The 13,313-nt window shown below is 46.5% G+C and overlaps 1 protein-coding gene across 2 annotated transcripts in view; it reads right to left on the minus strand.

Moving 5' to 3' along the window:
• The window catches only part of LOC119160937 (DNA mismatch repair protein Msh6), a 619,403-nt gene that overhangs the window by 145,161 nt on the left and 460,929 nt on the right, over positions 1-13,313 (minus strand). For both annotated transcript variants that reach the window (XM_075880344.1, XM_037413220.2), the window contains one exon: positions 8,107-8,205. In XM_075880344.1, the coding sequence (XP_075736459.1) occupies positions 8,107-8,205 (99 nt within the window). The remainder of the gene's footprint in view (positions 1-8,106; positions 8,206-13,313) is intronic.

Raw genomic sequence — 13,313 nt, forward strand, 5'->3', positions numbered from 1 at the left:
CTTCCTAATCTTACATACCCCCTTCCCCTTGAGTAACCGGTTCCTAGAGGCCAGCGCAAAAGAGCGCCCCTTCCTCTTCACAGTCACTTTCTCTGCAAGTGTTGTCGCTCGCCGACGTGAGCCGCGTTGCTTTTGCGCGCGTGTTTCTTCTCTTTTTCGACCGCTTCCGCCTTTTCTTTCATCGTGCTGCGCTCGCGATTCCAGCAACATGAATGCGCCAGGCGGGAAGCGAAAGCGCATAACGCTAGATCAGAAGGCGGCTATGATAAGAGCCGTCGAATCGGGGACCAAGAAAGGCAACGTGGCAAGAGACTGGCGTATCGACGAGCACACTGTCAACCATCTTGAGCAAGCAGGAGTCCATCATCGACGCCGTTGCACGTGGCGTGAAAGGAAGCGCTAAGAGGATGAGGGCACCTGCCTTTGAAGCGGTCGAAAGGGCCGTTTTTAAATGGTTCTTGGACACGCGGGCCGTGAATCTGCCGGTAAGCGGCGCCTTGCTGCAAGGAAAAGCGAGGAACTTCGCCTGCATCATGGGCTATGACAACTTCGTAGCAAGTTCGGGTTGGCTCCAACGCTTCAAGGAACGCCACGACATTGTCGGGAGAGCGGTCTGTGGTGAATCGCAATCTGTCGACGAAGCAGAGGCTACCAAGTGGGCCTGCGTGAAATGCAAGCTGTGTGTTTTGAAGTGCATTAAAACAGGTGCATGACTTTTTTCCTTTTCATTTGGGAATGCGGTTATTTTGTTGCATACCACCGTGCGGCGGGATGCTATTTCGCCCGCTATTTTTTGGGGGTAAGTACAGTACATAATATTTGCGGTAAATGCCTGCTACGGCTATAACGAAATATTGGTTATAACGAGCGAATAGTGGCGGCCCTCCAATTTCATTATAACGAGGTTTAACTGTATGTTTAAAAATCTTCTGCGACCTTTTTTTTTTTTGGCAACATTTTTTTGTAAAACCTCGTTGATTCGAAGTCACTGGGACCGTACAAAATCGTTGAATTAGGCGAGTTTTCAAAATAAGGAAACATACAAAAAGTGGGATGTAAGAAACTTGCAAATATTCAAAGTAATTAGGGCTGATCGTTTGCTGTGCCAGCTAGTTTGTGGCTCCAAGAATTGTTTTCCAGCAATGCGGTTACAATTTTGCCACAAACAAGGAGGAACATACTGAGCCTCGCTGCTGCTACCGAGGGGAAAAAAAGTCACAGCTTCGCTGCAAGGCCAAAGCGATGAATGCGATAGCAACAACTTGAAATGTAACGCCGAGAACAGCAACTAGATTGAAACGTGCAGAGCGCTGCTCACACACAAATGACGCACGAAAACAACACACACAGAACGAGAGCGAACTAACAACATTTACAGCTTGATGCTTAGCACAGTGTTTAAACAAAAACAATGCACGAAACGTAATCACAGCTCCAGATTAATGCGAACTATTATTTGTCCCAGTTGCTACTTCGCAAACAGGGCCTGTTCAGCGAGCGAAGTGACCTTTGTGCGCCCGGAAACTACAACGCAATGGTTTGAGAGAAAGCCCAAAGTGTACGATTCTACCACACCACGAGATACGTACACACACGCACAAGCATCCACTCCCACAGGGCAAAGTACGCAAGGGAGATGTGCATATGAGCGTGTGTTGCCACGTCGCGACGAGCGGGACGCTGAGAGTGCTCTTTGCTCTATCTTGCTTGTAATGCTGAAAACACGCTATTTTTCCCGAGATCAGGACCACCAGCTATAAGTGGCATATATAAATAGCTTGCCGTGAGATCCTTGCTGCATAGGCACCTTCACCGCTCAGTACTCAACGCCATGTGCTGAGGAGTGAGAGGTCGAACGTTCGATACTGCGCAACAGAAAGTCTTTTTCTGAATTAGTTTTCTGTCTTGTGTTTCTGTATATATATATATATATATATATATATATATAACAGTGATGTAATTGGCTAAAGCCATTTTTAAGCAGGTTTTCGAAGAAGCGAAAAGCACTTCCTGGAGTTATAAAAAGAGTTTCTGGAGCAGCGAGAAGCATATTTTCGAGAAAACAAAAAGGTTTTTGGAGCCACCAAAAGTGCACTTTGGAGTAGAGAAAAAAGGGGGGCTTTACAATCAACCAAGACCATAAATTGAAGCGAAAAATATAATTGGAGAGGCTCAAGGGTCATTGTTGAGTAGAAAAATTAAAGTTCTGACAACTAAAACAGCTGAATAAAGATCATTGTAAAAAGTGTGGTCGTCAGCTAATTCTTTACAAGTGTGTGATTATGGGGCGATATAAGAATCAGCGTGAGCACGAAATTAGCGAAGCCTTCCACATTCAGCAATTTTGTGCTTCCTGTGTTGGGGTACCTTCCATTTTTCTTCACGGCTGTGAAAGTAGTTATCTAGGGTCCACTGATATGACTGGCTCTTGATAAGGTAGGTCGTTTGGCACATGTATGTGCGATTTTGCTGATGTTGCGTGGTTATGCGCAGATTCTGTTTTCCTACGTATTGCAGTTGGTTTGTAATAAACTTTGGCTGCTAATTCAGCGCTCTGTTCTCGTCTCTTCTATCCCCTCCTGTCCTTTGCGCTGTTAAGCACTTTCTTTGTCTACCATGCAGCACCAACCAGCCCAATCAAGCACTTTGTTAAAGCACTTTGTCATGACTGAGAAGCATTCCATAACATTTCATGCATGTACAGCTGAGAGTACTCAAAGTTTAGCCATGTATCGTGCAGGATCCGCTATAAAGCAGACTTTTCTTATTACCATTTGTAATCCCATAAAACTCCATGTATAAGCATATATAACTTATTTCGCAGCCTCGGAGATGTAATGTGGCTCAGATAAGTGAGGTAATGACCGTGACGAAAGAAACGAACTAATTAACAAGGAGCCAAGAATGAAAATAAATTAATTAAAATGAACAAGATTAGCCATGTAGAGCTTAAATACCAGCGAAGCTGGTTCACCTTATGTGCTTAACATGGCCTCTTGGCTGACAAGATCATTGCTTGGCATAGACAGAGTCGAACCACAGCCTCTTACACGATGCCAGTATGCCCAAACTTTTCGGCCAGAAGTAATGTGCAAATCTGGCATGGACCTATCGTCGCTGGTACCCCACTTGCGGCACAGCAGGCAAACTCAGAGCGGCGAATGCGCGGACTTTCTCTGTTCGTGGGCACATGGATTGGTGGCGGCTCTTCGGTGCATGCAAGGCAGGACGGGGGTAAACTCAGGTGGTGAGCGCCAGCGCAGCTGTGATATGACGCCACCTGGCCACCATAGCTGCAATAAACTGCGTTTTTTTTTTCGATCTTTTTTTCCCTAGACACCCAACATTTTCTCTAGCTTCGCACTTAAAAAGAATGTGCCGCAGGCGGATGGTGTGAGAATGAGTTGTCTAGTCGTCCAAAAACCCTAGACTCCAGCTGCTTGCCGTGCGTTCCATTGCGCCACCCAAGTCCACGCCATAAAATAGTTGCGCCGTCATAAAGTGCATTATCGCATAAGCTAGCTCAATTCTACGGTCAGTGAAAGCACTATTTCGCAAACAAAAAGATTTTGCGATGCGGGCTATCTTCTTTCCCACCAGCACGCAGACTTGCAAGCTTGGCAAGCATTAGTTGTCGCGGCTGTTCTCCCAACCCTCTACTCAAAATTGGTTCCACGCATGCTGCCCTCGGTTGAGCTTGTGCGTGGCATCTCATTTGCACTTGATTTCATGTTTTTTAGGGCTAACTACCCGGGGCGGCTGCACGAGCGCTAAACGCATAACGGCCCCATGAGTAGCACCCGCGAATGTGCGGTTTGGTGGCGAGTGAACAAAACGCTTGACAGTGGTTACATTTTCAAAGGACTGAAGGGGTATGGAAACAACTTTGAGTGCGAAAGCAGATGCATTGTTAACGAAAAATAGAGCGTGCACGGTGCATGTGTAACATTAGAAACGTTGTTTGCGGTCGCAAATGCTTCAGACACAGCGCCTAAAGAAAGCGAGAATTCGGTTACAATTATGGGGGGAATTCCGTTGCATAAACGAGCTCTGAAAAGTTAGTTGGGGTATTTCTGCAACAGTGTTTATTTTTCTGTGTTCCTCTTGTTGGCACAGAAGCCAGCAAAAGCTAACTTTTCAACATTTGCACATCTAACAAGAGGAGGATTTACATCCCTGCTGCACGACAATTCTCAGATTGGTGCGACTGCGGTTTCGATAAATGTTGCCACATTTGCAGTTTATGGAGAAAGCCTGGATCTACAAAGGGACAGCACCGTCACCAAGGCATTTTGAATGTCCGTTTGTACGCGCCGTCCTGCAGTACGTGCTTTGGTGTACTGAAGGTGTTGTGGACGTCTCTAGACATTCAAGTTGCCATAAGGATCTCGAATACAACATGTGCAGCAAGTTTTCTGACGTGTGCAGTGAGCCCACGGACCTTCAAAATGGCGACGCCAACACTAGTGTTCCTCACGGATGACGCCAAGTGCACACCATCCATATGGCATATATGTGTTCCTTTGCGAAATTACGTTATTTAGGCCGTTAATGGTGTAATAAAAAGGTAATCCTATTAGCACTTCACAAGCTCACGTCCTAATAGCCACAGTAGTGTGGCGTGTCTCAGGACATTTTGACCTCAAGAATTTGTAGTTTCGTTTTCGAAATATGAAAACACCATGTTTGGCGCAGAATAATGGAAATGTTGCCGGATGTGGCAGGATTTGTCTTTTGGCACAGTAAGGCGCAATTGGCACATCTATACATCACTGAGATATGTATACATATACAGTGAACAACGACGGCAGAAACCAGCTGAGAGTGTCCTTATAATTGCTATTGCAATAAAAAAAGAGGTTGAACTAAATGTAAACATTTGACAGAAGTCTGTCTGGTGGGGTATGAAACTGGGAGATGGTTTATACTGCAACCAAAAGTTTCTGAAGAAACCCAACGTTTCGAAACCGACTTGATTCCTTCCTCAGGGGTGATTGCAGGACTACGTAGCAACGTCGTCTTCAAAGCACTCGTGGGGTGGATAATGACCCCCCCTCCTCTCTCTCTTGTTTTGCCGTGGAGCGCAGTCCATTTGTACACACTGGGGGAAAGGCTCCGAGAGAGCGGTTGATGTTATGAACTGTCCTTTGTATGTGCCACGACTCGAGAAGTAACCTCCTCCTCCAGTTCGGCTCGCATTCAAAGATGGCCATTGCTTCAAAATTTATCCGGTGATCCAATGTCTCAGCCTGTTAAGTGACTGCGCTGCACTTTTTCTAGAGCTTCCACACATCATTGGCGTGTTGCTTCAGTCATTCCGGTAGGTTTTTCGTCTCACTGATATACGAAGGAGGGCACTCCGTGCACGTAATTTTGTAAACGACACCGGTGGTCCTGTCCATTGTTGGCCGGTCTTTCGGGCAAGGGAGGAGGCAGCCCAGCGTACACGAAGGCACGTGTGCGATGCGAATCCCTTCCTTCTTGAAGAGCCAACATCTCGCTGGCTCCCTGAACGTATGGGACCGCTACACGTTTCGGGGGGCTGCCAATTAATATTGATTGGGGTTTCCGTATCCTCTGTTGCTCTGCGCCGCGGGTGGCGGCTCAAATGAAGTTTTTTGGGTATCTGTTTTTTCTGAGGTACGCAATTACGCGGGCATCTTCTTTCTTTCGCTCTATGTCATTGGAGCATAAGTTCCTAGCTCTCTGGAGTACCATGGTCACAACTGAGTCTTTGTGGCAGGCGGGGTGGGAAGAAGTAAATTGGACCCCATGCTCGTTTTTTTTTTTACATTTTATTTGAAAGCATGATTTAATTCCTATATAAATAAAAATACAACCTATATTAAAAATATGAATTGGAAATTACGGCCTAATATGTGTCACCCTTTGAGTTTTTTCTGGATTTACACCACCGAGTAGCATACTAGGATGATAGTGTATACAGCTTGCTTTTGGTTTTGCTTATGCTCACGGGATGGTCCCATGGCTTAACTTTATTATTTTTAAATTGCCAACACTATTTTGGAGCAGTTACTAGCAAATATAGCAGTTTGGAGCAGCATGAAGTGGAATTTCTCTTTTGAAGCAGTTTGGAGTAATTGGAGCAGCACTTTCATCACTGCCTTAAGTATTTCTTGCATAAAGGGTGCTTACCAGCGCAAACGACATGGCAGGAAGGGGCAGGAGAAGAGACAAGACAGAGCGCTGAACTGCCAACAATTTATTTCTTGTGAAGGTATTCGCTTTTATACAGTTACCAGTCGCACTAGTCATGCGCGAAACGAATGACAATGCATAAGTACATCACATTGACAAGCAAAGGAACAACTTTTCCTTATCGGTGAGCACGACAGAAGGGGTGCTAACACAAGCATCTTTCAATGAGCAAATCTTTTCTGCCTCTATGATCTCGCGTGTGGTACGATACCTACATCTAGCAACAATAGAACACTCTGAAAATATTGGCCGGCAGCTACACGTGCTGCAGTGAACGGACAGCCATCCTTGTTCATAGTGATCCACATTGTACATATGTTCCCTCAGCCTCTCATTTATACAACGACCCGTTTGACCGACGTAATACCTTTTACACGATAACAGCAGCTGATACACCACATTGCAGATGCAATCTCTGAATTTATTTGCATGTTTTGTAGTGCAACCAAGGGCAGGTCTGGACGGAGGAACGGACAGCTTGCACAGGCGACTCAATTTTTGAGGGGGCCGTAAAGACCACCTTCACATTAACTTGCTGTGCCACTTTCTTAAGATTGTGTGCTATCTTGTGCATATATGGAACCACGACGAAAGCCTGTCTAGCAGTGACAGGTGGGACTGCATTATCTGTCCCTTTGGCCTTAAGTTCTCGCAGCAGGCCTTCGGCAACGTAAACTTGCACGTGGTCAGGGTAACCAGCCGACGTCAGCCTTGAAGATTGCTCAACAAAGCTTTCTGTAATCTTGTGCACACATTATTTTCGCAAGGCATTCATGAAGCAAGATTTTGCAATACCTCGCTTAACTAACTTAAAATGTGCGGAATGAAATGGCAAAACAGGCTTATTTCCACGTGGTTGATACATCCAGCAAGTGCGTCAATTATTCAGGAAAAGCTTAAAGTCAAGAACCCTGATTTCGCAATTTTCAGAGAGTTCACGAGTAAGCTCAAAATGTTTAAAACCATTTCGCATCAGGTCTAAAACTGTAAGAGTGTCATTCTTATACGATGCAACATCAGTGTCCATAAAAATTAAAAAATCATCTACATATCTGAAAACGTGCGTCACATTAGTGTTAGTGAAAACTTCCGAAATGGATCTGTCTAATTTGTCTAAAAACAGGTCACTGACGATGGGAGTGATGCAAGAATCAATTGGTTCTTGCATCGCTCCCATCGTTTGAAGAGAATTACCAGCACCTGCTTATTTAGATGCTTTTGTACATTGACCACTAGAGGGCAGATTAGAAACTCCGAATTCAAAAGGAGCACGCTTTTCGCTGCTGAACCTTTTCTTTTAATGTGCTAACTATTAAACTGGTTGCACGAAATCACGTAAGTAAATACAGTTACTCTCTGCATTGTCTCATCCTTGATCGAACAACTAGGGAACTCCATTCTTCCAGCACTTCATAAACCTTTAAACACAATCAAGAGACACTTCCATGTTCCTATTTCATAAAAATGTGGTCCTGTGCAACCCTTTATAGTAATGTCACTTTAAAGTATTTGAAAAACAGTAAACAAATATGCGACAACTATTAAAAAAAAATAGAAATCTTCGGAGCCCTTCACTATGGCGTCTCTCATAATCGTATGGCGGTTTTGGGACGTTAAACCCCACATATAAATCAATCACCAATAATCAAAAAATATTCAAGTTGACTTTCCACCAAACATTTTGCTATTCGCACAGCTCTAATTTGATAATTTTGATTTGCAGTACGTGGGAAGAAAAAAGCACCTAATTTTGATGACAGCATCCAGGGGTGCAATCATTACATGAGGGTTATCAATAGGCGAGCAAAGACAATATATAAACGAGGTTCTCTATAACTAGCATAAAACCAAACACAAAAACAGCATGGAGAAGATAAGATGGCATACCTTGGCTCCTCCGAGAGACAGATCATTTGGGATGAGGCTGCTAGCACCGAGGTGCTCAAGCAGGCAAGGATGGCGCCCGGATTTGACCACCAGGCACGGCTGCATATATCACAAGAAGACATCTTTTTTGGCCCCAGTATTATGCAATCATTAAAAAAAAAACAGGCCTGAATGAAATGCGCAGCACAGGCACGATGAAAGTGCAACCCTTCTAGAGCCTTTTTTAATACTCTTTGAGAAACTACTACAAACACACTTGCGTGGTACCTGTATTAGATCTGTGACGAGTGGAAGCCAGTCACAAAAGAGGTTTATTCAAACAAGGAATGCGTATATATAGTATGCAGCATGATAACCACGTGTGGTCATTATCTAAGATTAGTTTCGTTGACGGTGGTGCATGCGTGCGCATGGCTTACAAGCATTGCTCGATCGATACATCTTCCAGCGGGAAAACAAAACAACTTAAGTAACTTGATTAAAGTTACTATCATAGCGTAGTCGATCCGGTGGTCGTGTGTCCCGAGCAGACCTGCGTAGGGAAGGAAGTACGCCTTGCTGAGGAACTGAAACTTGTGCGGGCGGCTGCTCAGATGATCTGTTACCGAGCCTTCGATGTTCGTCACTGTGCTCATGCCGAGCCCGTCCTGGCTCGTCGAGGCCATCACGTTCATAGCTCGATGAGGACTCACTTTCAAAGTCTTCCCGATACTGCTCACCTGTCCTCAGTAGGTGGTGCCGGTTACGTCGAAACCTTCTGCCGCCCACCGTGGCCACCTCGTAAGGTCTCGGTGCGACTCGTTTTAGCACTTGCGCCTTTCTTGTCCATGCCTTGTCTTTGACGCATACAACTTCGCCTTTCTTGAGCACTGGCAAGCATCTGCCCCTATCATCGGACTGTTTGTGCTTAGTCACGGGAATGCTTGAGTGGTGGCTGAAGTCAGGAAGTCTCGTGCGTAGGCGTCTGCCTCGGAGGAGTTCACCAGGGGAACGACCATCTTCGAGGGGTGACGAACGATAGCTCAACAGCTCAAGCCAGAAGTCCTGTTTCGTTTCTGCAGTCTTCTTCATAATCCGTTTGACAATTTGAACGCCTTTTTCAGCGAGGCCGTTGGACTGAGGGAATCCGGGGCTAGATGTCACATGCTGGAAGTCGTATCTGGAGGCAAAACGTGTAAATTCATAGGATGAGAACTGAGGACCATTATCGCTGCAAACTTCTACTGGGATGCCATATCTAGCAAAAATGGCACTCAGCTTTTCGATTATAGATATAGTGGTCAAGTCCGTTAGTTTTTTGACTTCTGGGAAATTGGACAAAGCATAGAAGACACAGAGGTATGAACTTCCACCTTGCTGGAAAATGTCGACTCCAACTCTGTACCATGCGTGTTGTGGTGTCGGCCTCAATACTAGCTGCTCACTTTGCTGCGCATAAGCGTACTTGCGGCAGGCTGTACAGCCCTGTAGCCTCCTCTCGATGGCAACGTTAAGCCCTGGCCAGAAAACCAGACGTCGAGCTTTTGCTTTGGCCTTCTTCATACCCAAGTGCCCTTCATGAATGCGGTCGAGTATTTCTCGCCTCAATGACTTTGGGATAACCACTTTGCATCCCTTAAATAAAATGCCCTATATGAGTGATAACTCGGATGCGAGCGGTTTCAATGGGCCCTTGAGCTTTCCCTTGCCGCACAAGTAGTCGATAACAGCTCGAAACTCGGCATCGGCTGCAGTTTCCTTTGCTAGGCGATCCATGGCTTTTCGCTTACCAACTCGGACACAATTCTTGTTGCATGGACTTCTACGTCCTTGTTGAATACAACGTCTCTTGCGGCTCTTGGTGACGCCCTGGACAGCATGTCCGCCAGGAGTAGCTGCTTGCCTGGCACGAAGTAAAGATCAAAGTCATAGGTGAACAAACGCAGAAAGAAACGCTGAAGTCGTGGAGGCATGTCATCAATAGGTTTTGTAGCAATGGCAATCAACGGACAATGGTCAGTTTCAATCACAATCTTGCATCCATAAACAAACTGGTGAAACTTTTCGCATCCGTAGCTAATTGCCATCGCCTCTTTTTCGATCTGAGAATATCTTTGTTCTGCATCGCTCATAGCGCGAGATGCATAGGCAACTGGCCGCCAAGCGTCACCGTAACGCTGTAGAAGAGCTGCTCCTAGCCCGCATTTCGAAGCATCTGCAGAGATTTTAGTTTCTCTAGACGCGTCAAAGATGGCGAGCAGTGGTGATTTGATGAGATGTTCGCAAATAACTGCCCACTCACGCGCACGATTCTTTGTCCATTCAAAAATGATGTGTTTCTTTAAAAGGCTGCGCAGCAGGTTCGTCTTATCGGCCAGGTTGGGTATGAATTTGCCAAAGTAATTAGCCACGCCTAGCATCCGATGTACAGCTGCCTTGTCGGCCGGGTGAGGTAAATTGCCCAGTGATGCGCTCAACAAGGGGTTTGGTTTTATTTCCTCTTTAGATATGACGTCACCCAAGAAATGAATTTCAGTCAGCCCGAACTTGCATTTATCAGCGTTGAACGTCAAGCCAACCTGTCTGGCTAATTGCAAAGCATGACGGAGGCGCGCATCGTGTTCATCTTTAGTAGTTCCATATATTAGGACATCGTCAACATACACGTGCACTTCTGCTGCGCGGTCGAAGATTTCGCTCATCGCCTTATGGAAAACTCATGAAGCGGAAGCTATACCGAATGGGTGCCTGAGAAAACGGTATCGCCCGAACGGTGTGCTGAACGTGCAGATATTGGACGTTGCATTGTCTTAAGGGATTTGGTGAAAGTCGGAGTTTGCATCAAGGCACGAGAAATATTTGGCCCCTGCTAACTCAGCCTCAATATCTTCTCGCTTTGGCATTTGATAATGTTCTCGCTTTAGACGCTCATTGATGTTCCTAGGATCCATGCACAAACGCAGCTTTCCGTTTTTCTTTCTTACAATTACTAGAGGGCTCACCCAGTCTGTTGGCGCGTTGACCTTCTATATGATGCCGCCTCTTTCCATCCGGTCGAGCTCATCTCGTAGTGGTCCTCGCAGTGCCAATGGTACACGCCGCGCTGGCATTACTACTGGTGCTAAATCCTTGCGCAAAACCATGTGGTACTGTTGATGCAAGCAGCCAGTTCTCTGAAATAAATCCGGGAATTTTTTGACAATGTCACTGGTGCCATCTTTTCTGACCATGTTTACGTTGCGCAACACCAGACCCAGAGTTTCAATTGCGGCTAATCCCAGAATAGCGGGGCTGCTCTTTTTCACAACAAAAAAGAGTATGCTACTGGACCAATCATTCGTCTCAACTTGCAGTGTTGCCACGCCAACGTGTTTGATAACACCTCCGCTGTAGGACCAAAGTACGGCACAGCTTGGGTAAAGCTTCAGGTCCCCCTTGCACCTTCGGTAGATAGAGTAAGGCAGTAGATTTGCCTGAGAGCCTGTGTCAACCTTAAGCACCACCTTTTCACCCGCAACCTGCGCTTTGACTGTACAATCTTCCCTGCTGTTGACGTTTCAAATTTTTACATCCGAAACGCTGAAGTCATCGCTTTCTTTGAGAACCTCGTCTATTTGAGGTTTTGTGCAGCACCTAGCGAAATGATTTCTTCCTTTACACACGAAGCAAGTTTTTCCAAAGGCTGGACACCTAGCACGCGCGTGAGAGCGACTGCATTTGGCACAAAGGTGCTGTTGCGATTTTTTAACCACATCAATCTGATTGTGTGCATGGGATTACGCTTCAATCTGTTGGGCGGATACTTCCGCAGCTCGACATATTTGCCCTGCTTTGTCAAGCGTCAAGTTCTTCTCCTTGAGCATTTTTCCGCGCAGCTTGGTGTTGTTTGTGCCGAAAACTATCTGGTCCCGTATCAAAGATGCTGTCAAGGAATCGAAGTTGCAGCTGCGTGCCTGTCTCTTGAGGTCACATAGAAAATGCTCAAAGGGTTCGCCTTCTGCTTGTGTCCTAATGCGGAAGATATCTCTCAAAAACCTAATTTTGCTGCTCTTGGCAATATTCATCGAACTTCTTCACAACCGTCTCATAATCTTGCTTTCTTTCACTCTTAGAGAAATAGAAATTGTTGAATACCTCAAGTGCTTCGTCTCCCGCAAAGCTCAGCAGGAGCGCGGTGACAGCTGGAGTCCGGGGTTCCTTCGCTGGTGATGTCGCCTCCAAGAATAGCTCAAACTTCTGTTTGAGTCTCTCCCAGTTCTTTGCCGTATTTCCGGATAGCAGCAAGGGTTCTGGTGCCTTGAGAAGTTCCATCGCTTATGCTCAATTTTGCCGGGCGGCCGTGGCTTCCAATTGCATAGACCGGTTACTGCTTGCAGCTTGTGGGCCGATTTCATCTACGCCGCGGAGCGACGCGCCCACTTCTGACACCATGTATCACATCTGTGACGAGTGGAAACCAGTAACAAGACGTTTATTCAAACAAGGAATGCATATTGCCACCTACTTCTAGTAGTGGGTCGTATGCCAAAATGAAGGCTCACACCACAGAGAAGAAAGACGTGCGCGTGGGCCCCGCTCTGGCAAACAAGCCCAACCGACGCGCTTGATTAGAGCCCTGTTGCTCAGACGTCAATAAACCTTGTCGACACCCCCTGGAGCGACGTGACAATTGGTGGAGGTGCTGGGTAGCCCCTCACGGATGTTTCAGACCCCTCCTGGAAGCGGCACCACAAGCCCAGTGCGAGTCAACACTCCCGTTCATCAGACAAGCCGCAGGATCAGGGGATTGCCACCCGAAGCTGACCCTACAGTTCACACTAGTATGATGAGCCCGTCTGTTCAAACCACTTTAACAGGTACGGAAAACCCCCCGGTGACTCGGTACACCCTCGAAAGTCCACAGGTTCCGACACCGTTTCATGGCACCGAGCTCGAAGACGTCGAGGACTGGTTGGTCGACTTCGAACGCGTGGCTGCTTTGAACGACTGGAAAGACGCGGCCAAACTACGGCGTGTGTACTTCTATTTGGAGGATGGAGCACGTACCTGGTACATGAATCACGAGGAACAGATGACATCGTGGCCCGAATTCCGCCGCCGGCTGCTGGATACTTACAGAAGTGCTGATCGCCACGAACGAGCGGAGCGAGCCATCCAGGCCCGCATCCAGATGCCCAATGAAACTGTCATGACCTATGTGGAAGATATGACGCGCCTGTTCCGACGGG

Source organism: Rhipicephalus microplus, chromosome X, assembly GCF_043290135.1.
Source record: "Rhipicephalus microplus isolate Deutch F79 chromosome X, USDA_Rmic, whole genome shotgun sequence".
NCBI classification, from domain to species: Eukaryota; Metazoa; Arthropoda; class Arachnida; order Ixodida; family Ixodidae; genus Rhipicephalus; species Rhipicephalus microplus.